Here is a 17,856-nt window from a genome sequence, read left to right on the forward strand (position 1 = left end):
ACAGGGAAGCTAAACCAAGCGTACCTTAAGTATTATAAAGTATTTGACTTGTGTATTTGACCCAATTCAGCTACAGGTATGGGCTGACCTGTAGTAGGCGGTTCTCCCTGGTGCGTTCCCTCTCCTGCTGCAGCTGTTGCTGCAGACTGATGTTCACCTGCTGGAGTCTGGACAACTCTCTCTGGGTCTGCTCCAGCTGAGGGCACACACACAGAAACATACTGAAACACACACACACACACACACACACACACACACACACACACACACACACACACACACACACACACACACACACACTCGCCTGAACACATACAAATGCATCCTTGAACACACACATACATACACTCACAAACAAGCCACAGTAACTTAAATCACACTCCTAACACACCGTTACAAACACATACTCTAGCTCACCTCTTCAGTCTGCTGTTCATAGGACTGCTGTTCCGTCTCTTCTTTGGTTTCGTCAGAGTTATTGATGGGAACCCACCTCTCCTCTCTCAGCGGTGTGGAAGCCACTTGCTGCTCTATCACCACCTCCACCCGTACACCGGCAGTGACATCACAAGGGGTGGGGCTAGGAGTGTTGCCAAAGCCATCACCAAGGGCAACGCTAGGGACATCACTAGGGGTGTGGCCAGTGACATCGTCATCGCCACAACCAATGGGCAGCTCTGGTGTAGAAGAGGTGGAGCTGTTGTCCACCTCAGAAATTGTACTTTTTTCAAAAACCTTATTTTGAGCATGAACTAGTGTTGTGGATGTTGTGGGTGTTTTGGTCCCAGCAACACTTCTTTCCTCTAGGGGTGTGGCCGTGAATGGAGCCTGGGGTAGCATGGTTGGACCTGCCCCCCTTTGTAGCACCTCCGCCTCTTGTGAAGCTACAGTGTCCCTGAGGCACTGAGAAGAGTACGAGGAGGAGCAGGAGTTAGAGGCAACCAGAGAGGAGGCAGAGGAGACTGGCGATGGGCTGCCACCGTCAACGGTGTCCCATCCTACCACAGGACGCGAATGTCCACTGGGCTCCGCCTCCTTCTCTACTCCCTGGTGGTGCTGTTGGCGGCTAAAATCAGCCCAGTCAAAGGTTTTGTAGCGTCCTTCCCGGCGACGCTCACGGACACTACGGTTCTTCCTCTGATCTGGATCCACATCTTCCTCTGCAGAGCGTGTCTCCATAGGGCCCAGCACTGGTGGCTCCTTCTGCTGTGGAAGAGAACTGGAGGACAGAAGAGAAGGCAAAGGCATGGTCAACTGTTGTCAAATGACAACATAACAGTTTACGTAAGCTTTCTCATCACCTAGCCACGACAAAGGGACCAAGTCAACTGTTACAATCTACATAGGGTATGCCAGAACTACTTTACATTTACATTTTAGTCATTTAGCAGATGCTCTTAACCCTAATTTCTCCTGTAAATTGCTCTGTATAATTGCCTTGCTCAATGGCACAGACAGATTTTTCACCTAGTCGGCTCAGGGATTCAAACCAATGCTCTTAACCGCAAGGCTATCTGCCACCCAAAATACTGGGTTGATTTCGTTTTCTAGGCACAATGGAAACAATGGAATGTCCAAAAGTGCAAACTCCAAACTGAGTCAAGTGCACATCAAACTCTACATATTTTATTTGACCCAGGTCTGGTGTGTGTACACAGATACAGAAATACAGGTAACACTTTACTTGACACCCAGCGTCATAACATGTTATGACACAGTCATAACCATGTCATATGTCATAACAGCTGACATAACTTGTCATCTGTTATAATATGGTCATAACACTGTCATGACACATATATTTAGACCTGTTGTGACATATATTGCGTTATTTTACGGCTGGTTATGACACCTACATAAGAGTGTCAAAAACCACAAAATCACCACGCAAGTCAAAGCCTTCCATTACACCATAGCCTACATGTCAAAAGTATATTTATGATGTATACTTTTTTTTTTAATAGACCATATTAAATTATCATTGTAATTTTGCACACATTGATGTGCACCTACCCCAATGCTCTGTTACATGACTTATATGATTATGATGGTCATAATTCTGCTTCACAATGTCATAAAGTGTCTTTTTTTTGTCCAAGTAAAGTGACACTGGATGGTCATAATGCTTCATGACAGTGTCATTTTATTTAAAATATGATGAAAAAACATGACTGTAAAGAATTCACTTCTGCGAACAGGCCTTTCTAATTGACCTGGCCTGGGTATCCTGGAATGACATTGACCTCATCCCGTCAGTAGAGGATGCCTGTTTATTCTTTAAAAGTGCCTTCTTCACCATCTTAAACAAGCATGCTCCATTAAAAAAAAATTGAACTAGGAATAGATATAGCCCCTGGTTTTACTCCAGACCTGTCTGCCCTTGACCAGCACAAAAACATCCTGTGGCATTCTGCATTAGCATCGAATATCCCCCGTGATATGCAACTTTTTAGGGAAGTTAGGAACCAATATACACAGGCAGTTAGGAAAGCTAAAGCTAGCTTTTTCAAACAGAAATTTGCATCCTGTAGTACAAACTCAAAAAAGTTCTGGGACATTGTAAAGTCCATGGAGAATAAGAGCACCTCCTCCCAGCTGCCCACTGCACTGAGGCTAGGAAACACTGTCATCACCGATAAATCCACAAAAATTAAGAATTTCAATAAGCATTTTTCTACGGCTGGCCATGCTTTCCACCTGGCCCTTTCCACCTGACCCCTACCCCGGTCAACAGCCCTGCGCTCCCCACAGCAACTCGCCCAAACCTCCCCCACTTCTCCTTCACCCAAATCCAGATAGCTGATGTTCTGAAAGAACTACAAAATCTGGACCTCTACAAATCAACCGGGCTAGACAATCTGGACCCTCTCTTTCTAAAATTATCTGCCGAAATTGTTGCAACCCCTATAACTAGCCTAATCAACCTCTCTTTCGTATCGTCTGAGATTCCCATAGATTGGAAAGCTGCCGCGGTCATCCCCCTCTTCAAAGGGGGAGGCACTCTAGACCTTAACTGCTACAGACCTATATCTATTCTACCCTGCCTTTCTAAAGTCTTTAAAAGCCAAGTTAACAAACAGATTACCGATCATTTCGAATCTCACCCTACCTTCTCCGCTATGCAATCTGGTTTCACTGCTGGTCATGGGTGCACCTCAGCCAAGCTCAAGGTCCTAAACAATATCATAACCGCCATCGATAAGAGACATTACTGTGCAGCCGTATTCATCGACCTGGCTAAGGCTTTCGACTCTGTCAATCACAACATTCTTATTGGCAGGTTCAACAGCCTTGGTTTCTGAAATGACTACCTCACTTGGTTCACCAACTACTTCTCCGATAGAGTTCAGTGTGTCAAATCGGAGGGCCTGTTGTCCGGACCTCTGGGGGTGCCACAGGGTTCAATTCTCAGGCCAACTCTCTTCTCTGTATACATCAATGATGTCGCTCTCGCTGCTGGTGATTCTTTGATCCACCTCTATGCAGACGACACCATTCTGTATACCTCTGGCCCTTCGTTGGACACTGTGTTAACTAACCTCCAGATGAGCTTCAATGTCATACAACTCTCCTTCCGTGGCCTCCAACTGCTCTTAAATGCAAGTAAAAATAAATGCATGCTCTTCAACCGATCGCTGCCCGCACCTGCCCGCCCGTCCAGCATCACTACTCTGGACGGCTCTGACTTAGAATATGTGGACAACTACAAATACCTAGGTGTCTGGTTAGACTGTAAACTCTCTTTCCAGACTCACATTAAACATCTCCGATCCAAAATTAAATCTAGAATCGGCTTCCTATTTCGCAACAAAGCATTCTTCACTCATGCTGCCAAACATACCTTCGTAAAACTGACCATCCTACCGATCCTTGACTTCGGCGATGTCATTTACAAAATAGCCTCCAACACTCTACTCAACAAATTGGATGCAGTCTATCACAGTCCCATCCGTTTTGTCACCAAAGCCACATATACTACCCACAACTGCGACCTGTATGATCTCCATAGCTGGCCCTCGCTTCATACTCGTCGCCAAACCCACTGGCTCCAGGTCATCTACCAGTCTCTGCTAGGTAAAGCCCCACCTTATCTCAGCTCACTGGTCACCATAGCAGCACCCACCTGTAGCACGCACTCCAGCAGGTATATCTCACTGGTCACCCCCAAAGCCAATTCTTCCTTTGGCCGCCTCTCCTTCCAGTTCTCTGCTGCCAATGACTGGAACGAACTGCAAAAATCACTGAAGCTGGAGACTCTTACCTCCCTCACTAGCTTTAAGCACTAGCTGTCAGAGCAGCTCACAGATCACTGCACCTCATCTGTAAATAGCCCATCCAATCTACGTCATCCCCATACTGTATTTATTTATCTTGCTCCTTTGCACCCCAGTATCTCAACTTGCACATTCATCTTCTGCACATCCTACAATTCCAGTGTTTAATTCCTATATTTTAATTACTTTGCCACCATGGTCTATTTATTACCTTACCTCTCTTATCCTACCTCATTTGCACATGCTGTATATATATTTTTCTACTGTATTATTGATTGTATGTTTGTTTATTCCATGTGTTGTTGTGTCAAACTGCTTTGCTTTCGCAGTTGCAACTGAGAACTTGTTCTCAACTAGCCTACCTGGTTAAATAAAGGTGAAATAAAATAACAATAAAAACTACAACAACAAGGATTTAATCATTTTTGGGTAGGAATAGATGTGGGTTTTGACGCTCTTATGTAGGTGTCATAATCAGCCATAAAATAACACAATATATGTCACAACAGGTGTAAATATGTGGGTCATGACAGTGTTATGACCATATAATGACAGGTTATGACAGGTTTAGTCAGCTGTTATCACATTATGACTTGGTTTTGACAGTGTTATAATGTGTTATGACACTGGGTGTCAAGTAAAGTGTTACCCAAATACATTTAAAGGTCAAGGGTCACGAGGCCCAAGGATTCAACCTGGCTCTGAGAGTGGACAGTTCCAGCAGCAGCAGTTTTTTCCTAAAGAGTAGCATGGAAGACATAGGACAAAGTAGGAAAGAAGAGCCATCGGACTTTGTGTTTCATAACAAGCACATATCAGGGGATTGAAGTGTTCAGTGCTGGATGCCATTTTGATTTGTTCATTTTTACTCTTTGATTTATAAACTTGCAGTTTGCACATTATTGTAAACCGAAGCAAATTGTGTAATGTTCTGTTTAGAGCGTTGATGTTGTCTTTTTGTCTTGTCGGTCTTGTTTTGTGATTGAAAATCAATCAATAAATCATAAATAGTTTGTCTCAACCAGAGAAGACTCCTTTACCTTGTGACGACCAGGGCCTCGTTGTGCCTCACGTTCTTCATCACTGCCTGCACCCAGTTCCTCCGGATCCCAGAAGTCATGGCACACAGGGTGAACGCTCCCTCTGCAGTCTTTGTGAGGAGGGGGGAAGACTCAATCACTGTGATTTCAGTGTGCTTTTTGTCATTAACTATCATACCCTGTCCTGTCCTACCCTTGAATAATTAATTTCATAGAATATTTTCACCCTGAACATGCACTACACACAGAATACAAAAAAAGATCTGATCTAAGATACACCCCAATGAACCCTTTATTATTAACTTTTAATACCATCCCACACACCCCTTGACAGCACTACTGCATAGGACAGGTAAACTGTCGGGCTATAACAAATCATCTCAACTGACTGAGGATTAACCAATCAAAGACTCCATGTAGCATCTTCTGTCTATATAATGAGCTGCTCCTTATGTGTGGATAATCCTTCCTACTGCAGTTTTTTTGAAAGATATAACATTAGCTATGGAGAACTGAAAATGTGTTGCTAATGCTCAGGCCCTATCGACAACGGTCAGTGGGAAAGAATTGTGATGGACTACTTTCAGTAGGATGATCGTACCATGCTGACTCTCAGGAAATCCCTGATTTAGGTAAAAACATTTTAATTGAAGAAGACGTTGTAGAGTCAGTCTTCTGATGACAGTGATGGGGAAGAAACATCGATCAACAGTGTTATTGTCACGGAAGAAGTTTACTGAGTTTTGAAATCTGTACAAATAAAACGGAAATTATACAGGACGTCGTGTTTAATGAAAGGGGTTGCAGTCTGCTATGAAGCGTTCATCCATGCATACGGGTAAGAATCTAGCTACAGTTTCAGATATTATACATTTCTAATTTTGTCAGAAAGTTGTTTTCATTGGAAGTTAAAGCATACTGTTAGCTAGCTAGCTGACATAAGATGGATGGCTCGCTAGCTAACATTACGTGTATGATCTGTATAGTAATATTATCTCAGCAAGCCATTTGCATTGCTAGTTATAGCCTAATGTTAGCTAGCTAACTAGCTAACATTGAACTTATTTGGTTAACTTTAAAAATACACGCAGTCAGTCAGGAAAGCAAAGGCCAGCTTCTTCAGGCAGAAATTTGCATCCTGTAGCTCTAACTCCAAAACGTTCTGGGACACTGTAAAGTCCATGGAGAACAAGAGCACCTCCTCCCAGCTGCCCACTGCACTGAGGCTAGGTAACACGGTCACCACCGATAAATCCATGATTATCGAAAACTTCAACAAGCATTTAACGGCTGGCCATGCCTTCCTCCTGGCTACTCCAGCTACTTGCCCAAGCCTCTCCAGGTTCTCCTTTACCCAAATCCAGATAGCAGATGTTCTGAAAGAGCTGCAAAACCTGGACCCATACAAATCAGCTGGGCTTGACAATCTGGACCCTCTATTTCTAAAACTATCTGCCGCCATTGTCACAACCCCTATTACCAGCCTGTTCAACCTCTCTTTCATATCGTCTGAGATCCCCAAGGATTGGAAAGCTGCCGCAGTCATCCCCCTCTTCAAAGGGGAGACACCCTGGACCCAAACTGTTACAGACCTATATCCATCCTGACCTGCCTATCTAAGGTCTTCAAAAGCCAAGTCAACAAACAGGTCACTGACCATCTCGAATCCCACCGTACCTTCTCCGCTGTGCAATCTGGTTTCCGAGCCGGTCACGGGTGCACCTCAACCACGCTCAAGGTACTAAACGATATCATAACCGCAATCGATAAAAGACAGTACTGTGCAGCCGTCTTCATCGACCTGGCCAAGGCTTTCGACTCTGTCAATCACCATATTCTTATCGGCAGACTCAGTAGCCTCGGTTTTTCTAATGACTGCCTTGCCTGGTTCACCAATTACTTTGCAGACAGAGTTCAGTGTTTCAAATCGGAGGGCATGCTGTCCGGTCCTCTGGCAGTCTCTATGGGGGTGCCACAGGGTTCAATTCTCGGGCCGACTCTTTTCTCTGTATATATCAATGATGTTGCTCTTGCTGCGGGCAATTCCCTGATCCACCTCTACGCAGACGACACCATTCTGTATACTTCCGGCCCGTCCTTGGACACTGTGCTATCTAACCTCCAAGCCTCCAACTGCTCTTAAACGCTAGTAAAACCAAATGCATGCTTTTCAACCGTTCGCTGCCTGCACCCGCACGCCCGACTAGCATCACCACCCTGGATGGTTCCGACCTAGAATATGTGGACATCTAAAAAGTACCTAGGTGTCTGGCTAGACTGTAAACTCTCCTTCCAGACTCATATCAAACATCTCCAATCTAAAATCAAATCTAGAGTCGGCTTTCTATTCCGCAACAAAGCCTCCTTCACTCACGCCGCCAAACTTACCCTAGTAAAACTGACTATCCTACCGATCCTCGACTTCGGCGATGTCATCTACAAAATAGCTTCCAATACTCTACTCGGCAAACTGGATACAGTTTATCACAGTGCCATCCGTTTTGTTACTAAAGCACCTTATACCACCCACCACTGCGACCTGTATGCTCTAGTCGGCTGGCCCTCGCTACATATTCGTCGCCAGACCCACTGGCTCCAGGTCATCTACAAGTCCATGCTAGGTAAAGCTCCGCCTTATCTCAGTTCACTGGTCACGATGGCAACACCCACCCGTACGGCACGCGCTCCAGCAGGTGTATCTCACTGATCATCTAAAGCCAACACCTAATTTGGCCGCCTTTTGTTCCAGTTCTCTGCTGCCTGTGACTGGAACGAATTGCAAAAATCGCTGAAGTTGGAGACTTTTGTCTCCCTCACCAATTTCAAATATCTGCTATCTGAGCAGCTAACCGATCGCTGCAGCTGTACATAGTCTATCGGTAAATAGCCCACCCAATTTTACCTACCTCATCCCCATACTGTTTATATTTATTTACTTTTCTGCTCTTTTGCACACCAATACATGACCATCTGATCATTTATCACTCCAGTGTTAATCTGCAAAATTGTAATTATTCGCCTACCTCCTCATGCCTTTTGCACACAATGTATATAGACTCTCTTTTTTTCTACTGTGTTATTGACTTGTTAATTGTTTAATCCATGTGTAACTCTGTGTTGTCTGTTCACACTGCTATGCTTTATCTTGGCCAGGTCGCAGTTGCAAATGAGAACTTGTTCTCAACTAGCCTACCTGGTTAAATAAAGGTGAAATAAAAAAATAAAATAAAATAGCTACATGTCTAAACAAAAGACCCCAAGATAAAGAGTACTGTTAGCTTTCTAGCTGAGGTTAGATGACTGGCTCGGTAGCTAACATTACGTGTATGATCTGTGTAGAAAATATTATCTCAACAATCCATTTGCATTGCTAGTTATAGCCTAATGTTAGCTAGCTAACTAACTAACATTGAACCTATTTGGTTAACTTTAGCTAGCTATGACAATTAGTTTGTATTGCTAGTACTCTATGGATTGGGATTATGGCTCATTGTTTAGCTAGCTAGCTAAACAAAAGACTCCACTTCACCAGATGATTACGTGACCCATCAAGTTAACCAGGTGTGTCTGACAGTGATTACTGTTTGTATAATAGCACTATTGTATAATAGTGCTAAAGTATTTGTGTCTGGAATGTATCTTTAAGCATCAGTAGAACAAGCCTGGCTTTCCTCTACCAGTCATACAAGGAAAATGGTCTGGATATACCATTTTGTAGCTCTGTCTCTACTTTTATCCAATGTATAAAAAAAAAAAAATGTTGCTACATAAAACTGAATCAAAGCGATCGGTTAAAAATGTCAACTCACGTGTATCTGGAAGCCGTAGTTCCTCTGAACTGGGTAGTCTGTGATGTCATAACAAGTAGAAAGGTTAATCTCGCCATCCAAATCAGCAGCCTGAAATGAAATATGATAGAGAAAGACCGTCGAAGTTAAGAGGATGCTGTGATGCCCACACACACACACACACACACACACACACACACACACACACACACACTCTCTCTCGCTCATTCTCTCTTTCTCTCTCACACATAAAATAATACAAGTGTAGTGTATTCTCAAACAACATTTAAAATAAGGCTGTGGCAGTGGATCTGACGTTTTCAGGATCGTTAGACCGCAGACTAAAAGATCTGGAGCTTCCCGAAGATTCTGGAATTGTGACCCGGAGAAAAATGGGGAAGGGCCATGCTTTTTCAATTTCAGACAGTGGGAGGGTTTAGTATTATTATTATTTTTAAATCTTGTCCAGGTGTCACGCCCTGACCTTAGAGAGCCTTGTTTATTCTCTATTTGGTTAGGTCAGGGTGTGACTTAGGGGGGCAAATCTATGTTTCTATTTCTTTGTTGGCCTAGGATGGTTCCCAATCAGAGGCAGCTGTTTATTATTGTCTCTGATTGGGGATCATACTTAGGCAGCCTTTTGTCCCACCTTAGAGTGTGGGATCTTGTTTGTGTGTAGTTGCTTTCTGCACTGCATGTAGCTTTACATTAGTTTTTGTTTTTTGTTGTTTTTTTGGTGTCATTTCAATTAAATAAAAAATGTACGCCTACCACTCTGCACCTTGGTCCAATCCATCTTTAAACGATAGTGACACCAGGGGACGGTCATGTATTTTATAATAGATTAAATGTCAATATTGCTTAGTGTTTAAGAATTAGTTGCTTATTGATGTGTGCCCGATGCTGCCCCTCATCCCTGATTCTTTGCTGCTGATCTCAATCAAATGATCCATAGCCTATACTGTAGGCTATAGGCCAAGGCTACTGTATACGAAGTGAATGCTCTGAGAAAGGAAATAGAATGGTATTTGTCACATGCTCTGAATACAACAGGTGTAAACTTTACTGTGAAATGCTTACTTACGAGCCCTTTCCCAACAATGCAGAGTTAAAAAGGAATACAAAAAAATACAAATAAACAAATAACAATAAAATAACAATAACGAGGCTTGCCGTGCATGCGGCAGCGGGGAGAACAGTATGACTTGGGTGGCTGTAGTCTGACAATTGTTGGGGCCTTCCTCTGACACCGCCTACTATAGAGGTCCTGGATGGCAGGGAGCTAAGCCCCAGTGATGTACTGGGCCATACGCATTGCCCTCTGTAGGATCTTGCGGTGGGATGCCAAGCAGCTGCCATACCAAGCAGTGATGCAGCAAGTAAAGATGCTCTCAATGGTGCAGCTGTAGACCTTTTTGAGGATCTGTGGACCAATGCCAAATAATCTCAGCTTCCTGGGGGGAGATATGCCCTCTTCACGACTGTGTTGGTGTGTTTGGACCATGATAGGTCCTTAGTGATGTGGACACAGAGGAACATGAAGCTCTTGACTCGCCCACTACAGCAATTTGGATGCAAATGGGGGCGTGCTCAGTCCTCCGTTTCCTGTACTCCATGTTCAGCTCCTTTGTCTTACTGACATTGAGGGAGAGGTTGTTGTCCCGGCATCACACTGCCAGGTCTCTGACCTCCTCCCTGTAGGCTGTCTCATTGTCGTCGGAAAATCAGGACAACCACCATTGTGTCGTCGGCAAACGTAATGATGGTGTTGGAGTTATGCGTGGCCACGCAGTCATGGGTGAACAGGGAGTACAGGAGGGGACTAAGCACACATCCCTGAGAGGCTCCCGTGTTGAAGGTCAGTGTGGCGGATGTGTTTTTGCCTACCCTCACCACCTGGGGGCGGCCCATCAGGAAGTCTAGGATCCAGTTGCAGAGGGAAGTGTTTAAACCCAGGGTCCTTAGCTTATTAATGAGCTTGGCGATCACAGGGTAGTTACAGGTCTAAGAAAATATACTTCCTTCACAATTTATTTGTGCTGGTGGGATGGTGTAAAACTAGGCTACACTACAGCTTCAATTGTATCCCAATCATGAGCCATGGCCTGCCCTGCTCTTGCAGATGTAAACCTTTGTGTGCTGTCTAAACAATGGGGGCACTTCAGGAGGCGAGTATAAGGCTTCTTCCAAAAATAATTTTTGATTTGTCCCAAAAATTCATTAGGCCTATCTGTACATGCAGGCTACTGATTTCCTGTTCAGTTTGAAAGGGAGACCACAAAGATGCGAAGGAGGACCGGAGCTACATTTTATTAGCTTGCTACTGCTATAATCGATGGTGCTGCTGTAGAACTTTCTGAGGATCTGGGGACCCATGCCAAATATTTTCAGTCTCCTGAGGGGGGAAAGGTGTTGTCATGCCCTCTTCACAACTGTCTTGGTGTGTTTGGACCATGACAGTTTGTTGGTGATGTGGACACCAAGGAACTCGAAATTCTCGACTCGCTCCACTACAGCGAGTGTCTGCGTTGCCAAGCGTTAAAATATAAGTCAGTTCTATTTGTGACGCTGAACGCGGTGTAAGTCCTGCCTCTCCCATCTCCTCATTGCTTTACAGAAGCAGATACCCTGGTGCCATCTCCTCATTGGTTATACCCGCGTGGGTGATTGAAAGATTAACTAAGGTTGGTCGGTCATGGTAATACACCTTATTAGGAAAGTTTTGATGCCAATCGTCATATAAAGTCCAAAGAAGAAAAAGCCTGGAAGGAGGAGAGAGGACTGGAAATGGTTTGGTTAACCGTTTTATGTGTGGATTAATTGGCGGCATAGAGGACCTTGTGCATTTCAAGTAAAATAACAACTCAACATTTAAATCCCAGGACAAATTAGCTAGCAACAGCAAGCTAGCTAAATAGGACAAATTAGCTAGCAACTGCAAGCTAGCTAGCTAAATTGCCATAAATGTTTAATGCTTTTTGACCTGTCCCCAAATTAATATAATTTGATCAGCTTTTTTATATATTTAAACCTGCGTGTTGGTGATCGCGTTTGGTGTGAGGGGACAAAATCAATTGACGCACGATGGTGTACGCGCGTGTCTGGTTTTCTCATGGTGTAAAGGCTCAGGTCTGAGGCTCTGGTCTGTTTTAGGCATGCTCTCTGCTATCCACTTTGTTTTAATTATAATTTTGTGTATAGTGGAGGGTCATTTATTTATAGAGGAGGGTCACTTTTCTTCCAGATGAAAATGTTAGTGAGGGCTATCCATTTTAATTTCAGAGGTCCGATTTTCTCCAGGTATCCCTCATTATAAATAACGTACAGTCCCTAATTCTTCAAGTCTTACCCATAGTAACCAACCATTTGATCTCAATCAGTTTCATGGGAATATGCATTTAGACATTGAGTTATACAGTGTTGTCGCACAGTGTTGTTTTGAATGATGTACAGTGAGCAAATGTTTGAGCAGATGCTGTTAACAAACTGTAGCATAGCCTACATGTGCATTATGCCTAGTGGTGCGCTCTGTTGTATTTTGGCCACATGAGCGAAATATGAGGTGGTGTTTTTGTCTTACAGTAACGTTATACTATGCTATTATATTTGGTTCTGTTATGTAGAATACTGTGATCATTATGTGATCTTGCAGACATTGATTCAGCTTTGTCTAACGTTGATCTAACTTTGCCTGAGTAGCCTGTTCTCTACGCGTATACTTATGCGCAGAAAGTGATCCACACAAGTGCTGGCAGAAGCTTCAGGAAGCTCCAGATCTTTTATTCAGAGGACTAAAGATCCCAAAAATGTCATATCTGTAGGCACTCCATTAAAATGAAGATAACTGTCCATCCATACCTCCTCAGCAACAATATCTCTGTAGAACCTCAGGGTTTGGTCAGTCAGGACGAACCAGTGCTTCTTCCACTGCAAGATAGATAACGAATCAACAATTAAGGAATTGCAATTCACATGCACAAACACATACAGATACAAAGTTTATAAACACTAACCTGCCCTTTGTCAGTCAGTCTGGTCATCCAGCCCTTTTTGAAGTTGAGGTCGGGCTGGGAAGGGGAAAACCTTTATCATTTTTATTTAAAAATGTTTATAATAATGTAAATCAGTTTAGCTTAAATGAAGCTTACCCTATATTTGTAATATTAGGCCAGTTTCCCAGACACAGATTAAATTTAGTCCTAGACTAAAAGGCATGCTCAATTGATCATCTCTTTGTCTGGGAAACCGGCACATTATGTATTGAACACACCCAGATCTAGTTTAAGAATGTAGAGGTCCCATCTGGACAGATTTACTGTTGTTGTGGTGGCCGTAGCTTCTGCTGCTCTCCGGTCCAAGGACTTGGAGCGGCGGTAGCAGAGCATGGTTGGTCTGGAGACATCCGGGGCAGAACGCTTCAGAGCAGATTCCAGGGCCTCCTCCAACCACAGGCAGAGAGGAGAGAACTACAGTTGAGCACATGTCTACTTTTATCCCCAAAAAGTACAAAATTTCAACCAAACTTCCATTGTGTAATCAGGAGTTGCTTAATGTAGGGTGTGTGAAAACTCACTTTGGTGATGCCATTTACAGTGCCTTGCGAAAGTATTCGGCCCCCTTGAACTTTGCGACCTTTTGCCACATTTCAGGCTTCAAACATAAAGATATAAAACTATATTTGTTTGTGAAGAATCAACAACAAGTGGGACACAATCATGAAGTGGAACGACATTTATTGGATATTTCAAACTTTTTAACAAATCAAAAACTGAAAAATTGGGGGTGCAAAATTATTCAGCCCCTTTACTTTCAGTGCAGCAAACTCTCTCCAGAAGTTCAGTGAGGATCTCTGAATGATCTAATGTTGACCTAAATGACTAATGATGATAAATACAATCCACCTGTGTGTAATCAAGTCTCCGTATAAATGCACCTGCACTGTGATAGTCTCAGAGGTCCGTTAAAAGCGCAGAGAGCATCATGAAGAACAAGGAACACACCAGGCAGGTCCGAGATACTGTTGTGAAGAAGTTTAAAGCCGGATTTGGATACAAAAAGATTTCCCAAGCTTTAAACATCCCAAGGAGCACTGTGCAAGCGATAATATTGAAATGGAAGGAGTATCAGACCACTGCAAATCTACCAAGACCTGGCCGTCCCTCTAAACTTTCAGCTCATACAAGGAGAAGACTGATCAGAGATGCAGCCAAGAGGCCCATGATCACTCTGGATGAACTGCAGAGATCTACAGCTGAGGTGGGAGACTCTGTCCATAGGACAACAATCAGTCGTATATTGCACAAATCTGGCCTTTATGGAAGAGTGGCAAGAAGAAAGCCATTTCTTAAAGATATCCATAAAAAGTGTTGTTTAAAGTTTGCCACAAGCCACCTGGGAGACACACCAAACATGTGGAAGAAGGTCAGATGAAACCAAAATTGAACTTTTTGGCAACAATGCAAAACGTTATGTTTGGCGTAAAAGCAACACAGCTCATCACCCTGAACACACTGTCAAACATGGTGGTGGCAGCATCATGGTTTGGGCCTGCTTTTCTTCAGCAGGGACAGGGAAGATGGTTAAAATTGATGGGAAGATGGATGGAGCCAAATACAGGACCATTCTGGAAGAAAACCTGATGGAGTCTGCAAAAGACCTGAGACTGGGACGGAGATTTGTCTTCCAACAAGACAATGATCCAAAACATAAAGCAAAATCTACAATGGAATGGTTCAATAATAAACATATCTAGGTGTTAGAATGGCCAAGTCAAAGTCCAGACCTGAATCCAATCGAGAATCTGTGGAAAGAACTGAAAACTGCTGTTCACAAATGCTCTCCATCCAACCTCACTGAGCTCGAGCTGTTTTGCAAGGAGGAATGGGAAAAAATTTCAGTCTCTCGATGTGCAAAACTGATAGAGACATACCCCAAGCGACTTACAGCTTTAATCGCAGCAAAAGGTGGCGCTACAAAGTATTAACTTAAGGGGGCTGAATAATTTTGCAAGCCCAATTTTTCAGTTTTTGATTTGTTAAAAAAGTTTGAAATATCCAATAAATGTCGTTCCACTTCATGATTGTGTCCCACTTGTTGTTGATTCTTCACAAAAAAATACAGTTTTATATCTTTATGTTTGAAGCCTGAAATGTGGCAAAAGGTCGCAAAGTTCCAGGGGGCCGAATACTTTCGCAAGGCACTGTAGTCTAGTAAGATGGCGCCGACAGGCAGCTCTGCTTCTAGCTCCTAAGCAACTTTGACGGTAACAAAGTTCTACCAACACGCTACCGAAGTTCTACCAACACATTGACTACAGTACTCGTGCTGGGAAAACACTCCACCACTGCAAGTCTCTCTTCCAGGATGCCTACAAGGCCCTACCCCACCCTCCCTTCGGCAAATCAGATCTTTATTTTGCTCCTCCCTTCCTATAGGCAGAAACTTATACAGGAAGTACCCGTGCTAAGGTCTATTCAACGCTGGTCTGACCAATGCTTCAAGATTGTTTTGATCACGCGGACTGAGATATGTTTCGGGTAGCCTCGGATAATAACATTGATGAGTTCATCAAGAAGTGTATAGGGGGCGTTGTTCCTACTGTGACTGTTAAAACCTACTCAAACCAGAAACTGTGGATAGATGGCAGCATTCGCGCTAAACTGAAAGCGCAAACCACCACATTTAACCATGGCAAGGTGACTGGGAATATGGTCAAACACAAGCAGTGTAGTTATTCCCTCCGTAAGACAATCAAACAGGCATATGTCAGTACAGAGACAAAGTGTATTCGCAATTCAATGGCTCAGACACGAGACGTATGTGGCAGGGTCTACAGACAATCAAGGATTACAAAGGGAAAACCAGCCACGTCGCCGAGACCAATGTCTTTCTCCCAGACAAGCTAAACACCTTCTTCACCCGCTTTGAGTACAACACAGTGCCATCGATGAGGCCCTCTCCCAAGGACTATGGGCTCTCCTTCTCTGGCCGACATGAGTAAGACATTTAAGCATGTTAAACCTCGTAAGGCTGCTAGCCCAGACAGCATCCCTAGCTGTGTCCTCCGAGCATGCGCAGACCAGCTGTATGGAGTGTTTACGGACATTCAATCTCTCCCTATCCCAATCTGCTGTCTCCAATTGCTTCAAGGTGTCCACCATTGTTCCTGTACCCAAGAAAGCAAAGGTAACTGAACTAAATGACTATTGCTTGCAGCACTCACTTCTGTCATCATGAAGTGCTTTGAGAGGGTAGTTAAGGACCATATCACCTCTCCCTTACCTGATACCCTAGACCCACTTCAATTTTCTTACCACCCCAATAGATCCACAGACGATGCCATCCCCATTGCACTGTACACTGCCCTATCCCACCTGGACAAGAGGAATATCTATGTAGGGATGCTGTTCACTGACTACAGCTCAGCCTTCAACACCATGGTACCCTCCAAGTTGATCATCAAGCTCGCGGCCCTGATCTGAACTCTGCTATGTGCAACTGGGTCCTGGACTTCCTGACAGGCTGCCCCCATGTGGTGAAGGTAGGAAACAACACCTCCACTTTACTGATCCTCAACACAGAGGCCCCACAAGGGTGCGTACTCAGCCCCCTCTTGTATTCCCTGTTCACCCATGACTGCGTGGCCACACACGCCTCCAACTCAATCATCAAGTTTGCAGACGACACAACCATAGTAGGCCTGATTACCAACAATGACGAGACAGCCTACATGGAGGAGGTGAGGGCCCTGGCGGATTGGTGCCAGGAAAATAACCTGTCCCTCAACGTCAACAAAACGAAGGAGCTGATTGTGGACTTCAGGAAAAAGCAGAGGTAGCATGCCCCTATCCCCATTGACGGGACCACAGTGGAGAGGGTGGAACATACTGCTTAACTAATTTCAATTTTTTTTAAACTTTTTTTTCTGGCCTTTTCTGGCCATTGATTTATTCACCCTAATTTTGACCATCCTACAAGTGTAAAAAGTAAAATACGTTTTGAACGGATTATGATAGAGACAAGAGGTTTGGAACATTGGTTTTCTTAGAGGAGTATCTACACAATTAACATTATTTTACCCATTGGCCATAATATGCAGTTTGATTGGACACTACTTAATGTCTCTTCAGTTTCAACAGCAGATTCTATCTCCACATATCTCACAATTCAGGTACTTGGTAGTCCAAAGCTAAATGAATGTGATCAATATACTGGTAGTTTATTGCGCTATAATCCGTTTTCCAAAAATGGTCATTGTACCTGTTTTTTGCTTATCTGCATTCTACTGTGTTGGGTCTGGCTTGTGGTGTTGGAGAATGATGAGGAAGAGGAGGTCGGCTCAGACGAAGAGCTGGTGTCCATGTTGTCAACGTGATCAACCTCTAACTGGTCTATGACCTGCGACCTCCTGATCCCAAAACAAACAAACAAACACACACAGAGTACACATATCAATGCTTAACTCAATTGACTTACAAAATGCAAAAGTACCCAAACACATTCCCTTAAAATACACAAAGAGAACAACACATATCAATGCTGAACTTAAACGACTTACATAACGCAAAAGTACACAAACAGATAACTAAAAAAAGTGCAGTTTACATGTTTAGTAATGTAATTTCAGCATGGTAATCATAAGGAATGCAGAGGCAAAATAATAGGTAGAGACAACTTGTGATGATAGCAATGGATTTGGTAATGTAGGGGGGATGGCTGGAGCCCCATGTTGTGGTTGGCGAATGGTTTGGAAAG

General features: G+C 43.7%; 2 protein-coding genes across 4 annotated transcripts in view; both read right to left on the minus strand.

Moving 5' to 3' along the window:
- LOC139420919 (uncharacterized) overlaps window positions 1–17,856 on the minus strand; it is a 439,502-nt gene that overhangs the window by 135,631 nt on the left and 286,015 nt on the right. The window lies entirely within an intron of this gene.
- LOC139420899 (early endosome antigen 1-like) overlaps window positions 1–17,856 on the minus strand; it is an 82,807-nt gene that overhangs the window by 49,571 nt on the left and 15,380 nt on the right. For both annotated transcript variants that reach the window (XM_071171308.1, XM_071171307.1), the window contains exons 5-12: window positions 17,362–17,509; window positions 13,419–13,541; window positions 13,116–13,169; window positions 12,961–13,029; window positions 9,124–9,213; window positions 5,315–5,424; window positions 418–1,219; window positions 89–196 (exon numbers count right to left, since the gene is read on the minus strand). In XM_071171308.1, coding sequence (XP_071027409.1) covers window positions 89–196; window positions 418–1,219; window positions 5,315–5,424; window positions 9,124–9,213; window positions 12,961–13,029; window positions 13,116–13,169; window positions 13,419–13,541; window positions 17,362–17,509 — 1,504 coding nt within the window. The remainder of the gene's footprint in view (window positions 1–88; window positions 197–417; window positions 1,220–5,314; window positions 5,425–9,123; window positions 9,214–12,960; window positions 13,030–13,115; window positions 13,170–13,418; window positions 13,542–17,361; window positions 17,510–17,856) is intronic.

This window comes from Oncorhynchus clarkii, chromosome 12 (genome assembly GCF_045791955.1).
Source record: "Oncorhynchus clarkii lewisi isolate Uvic-CL-2024 chromosome 12, UVic_Ocla_1.0, whole genome shotgun sequence".
NCBI classification, from domain to species: Eukaryota; Metazoa; Chordata; class Actinopteri; order Salmoniformes; family Salmonidae; genus Oncorhynchus; species Oncorhynchus clarkii.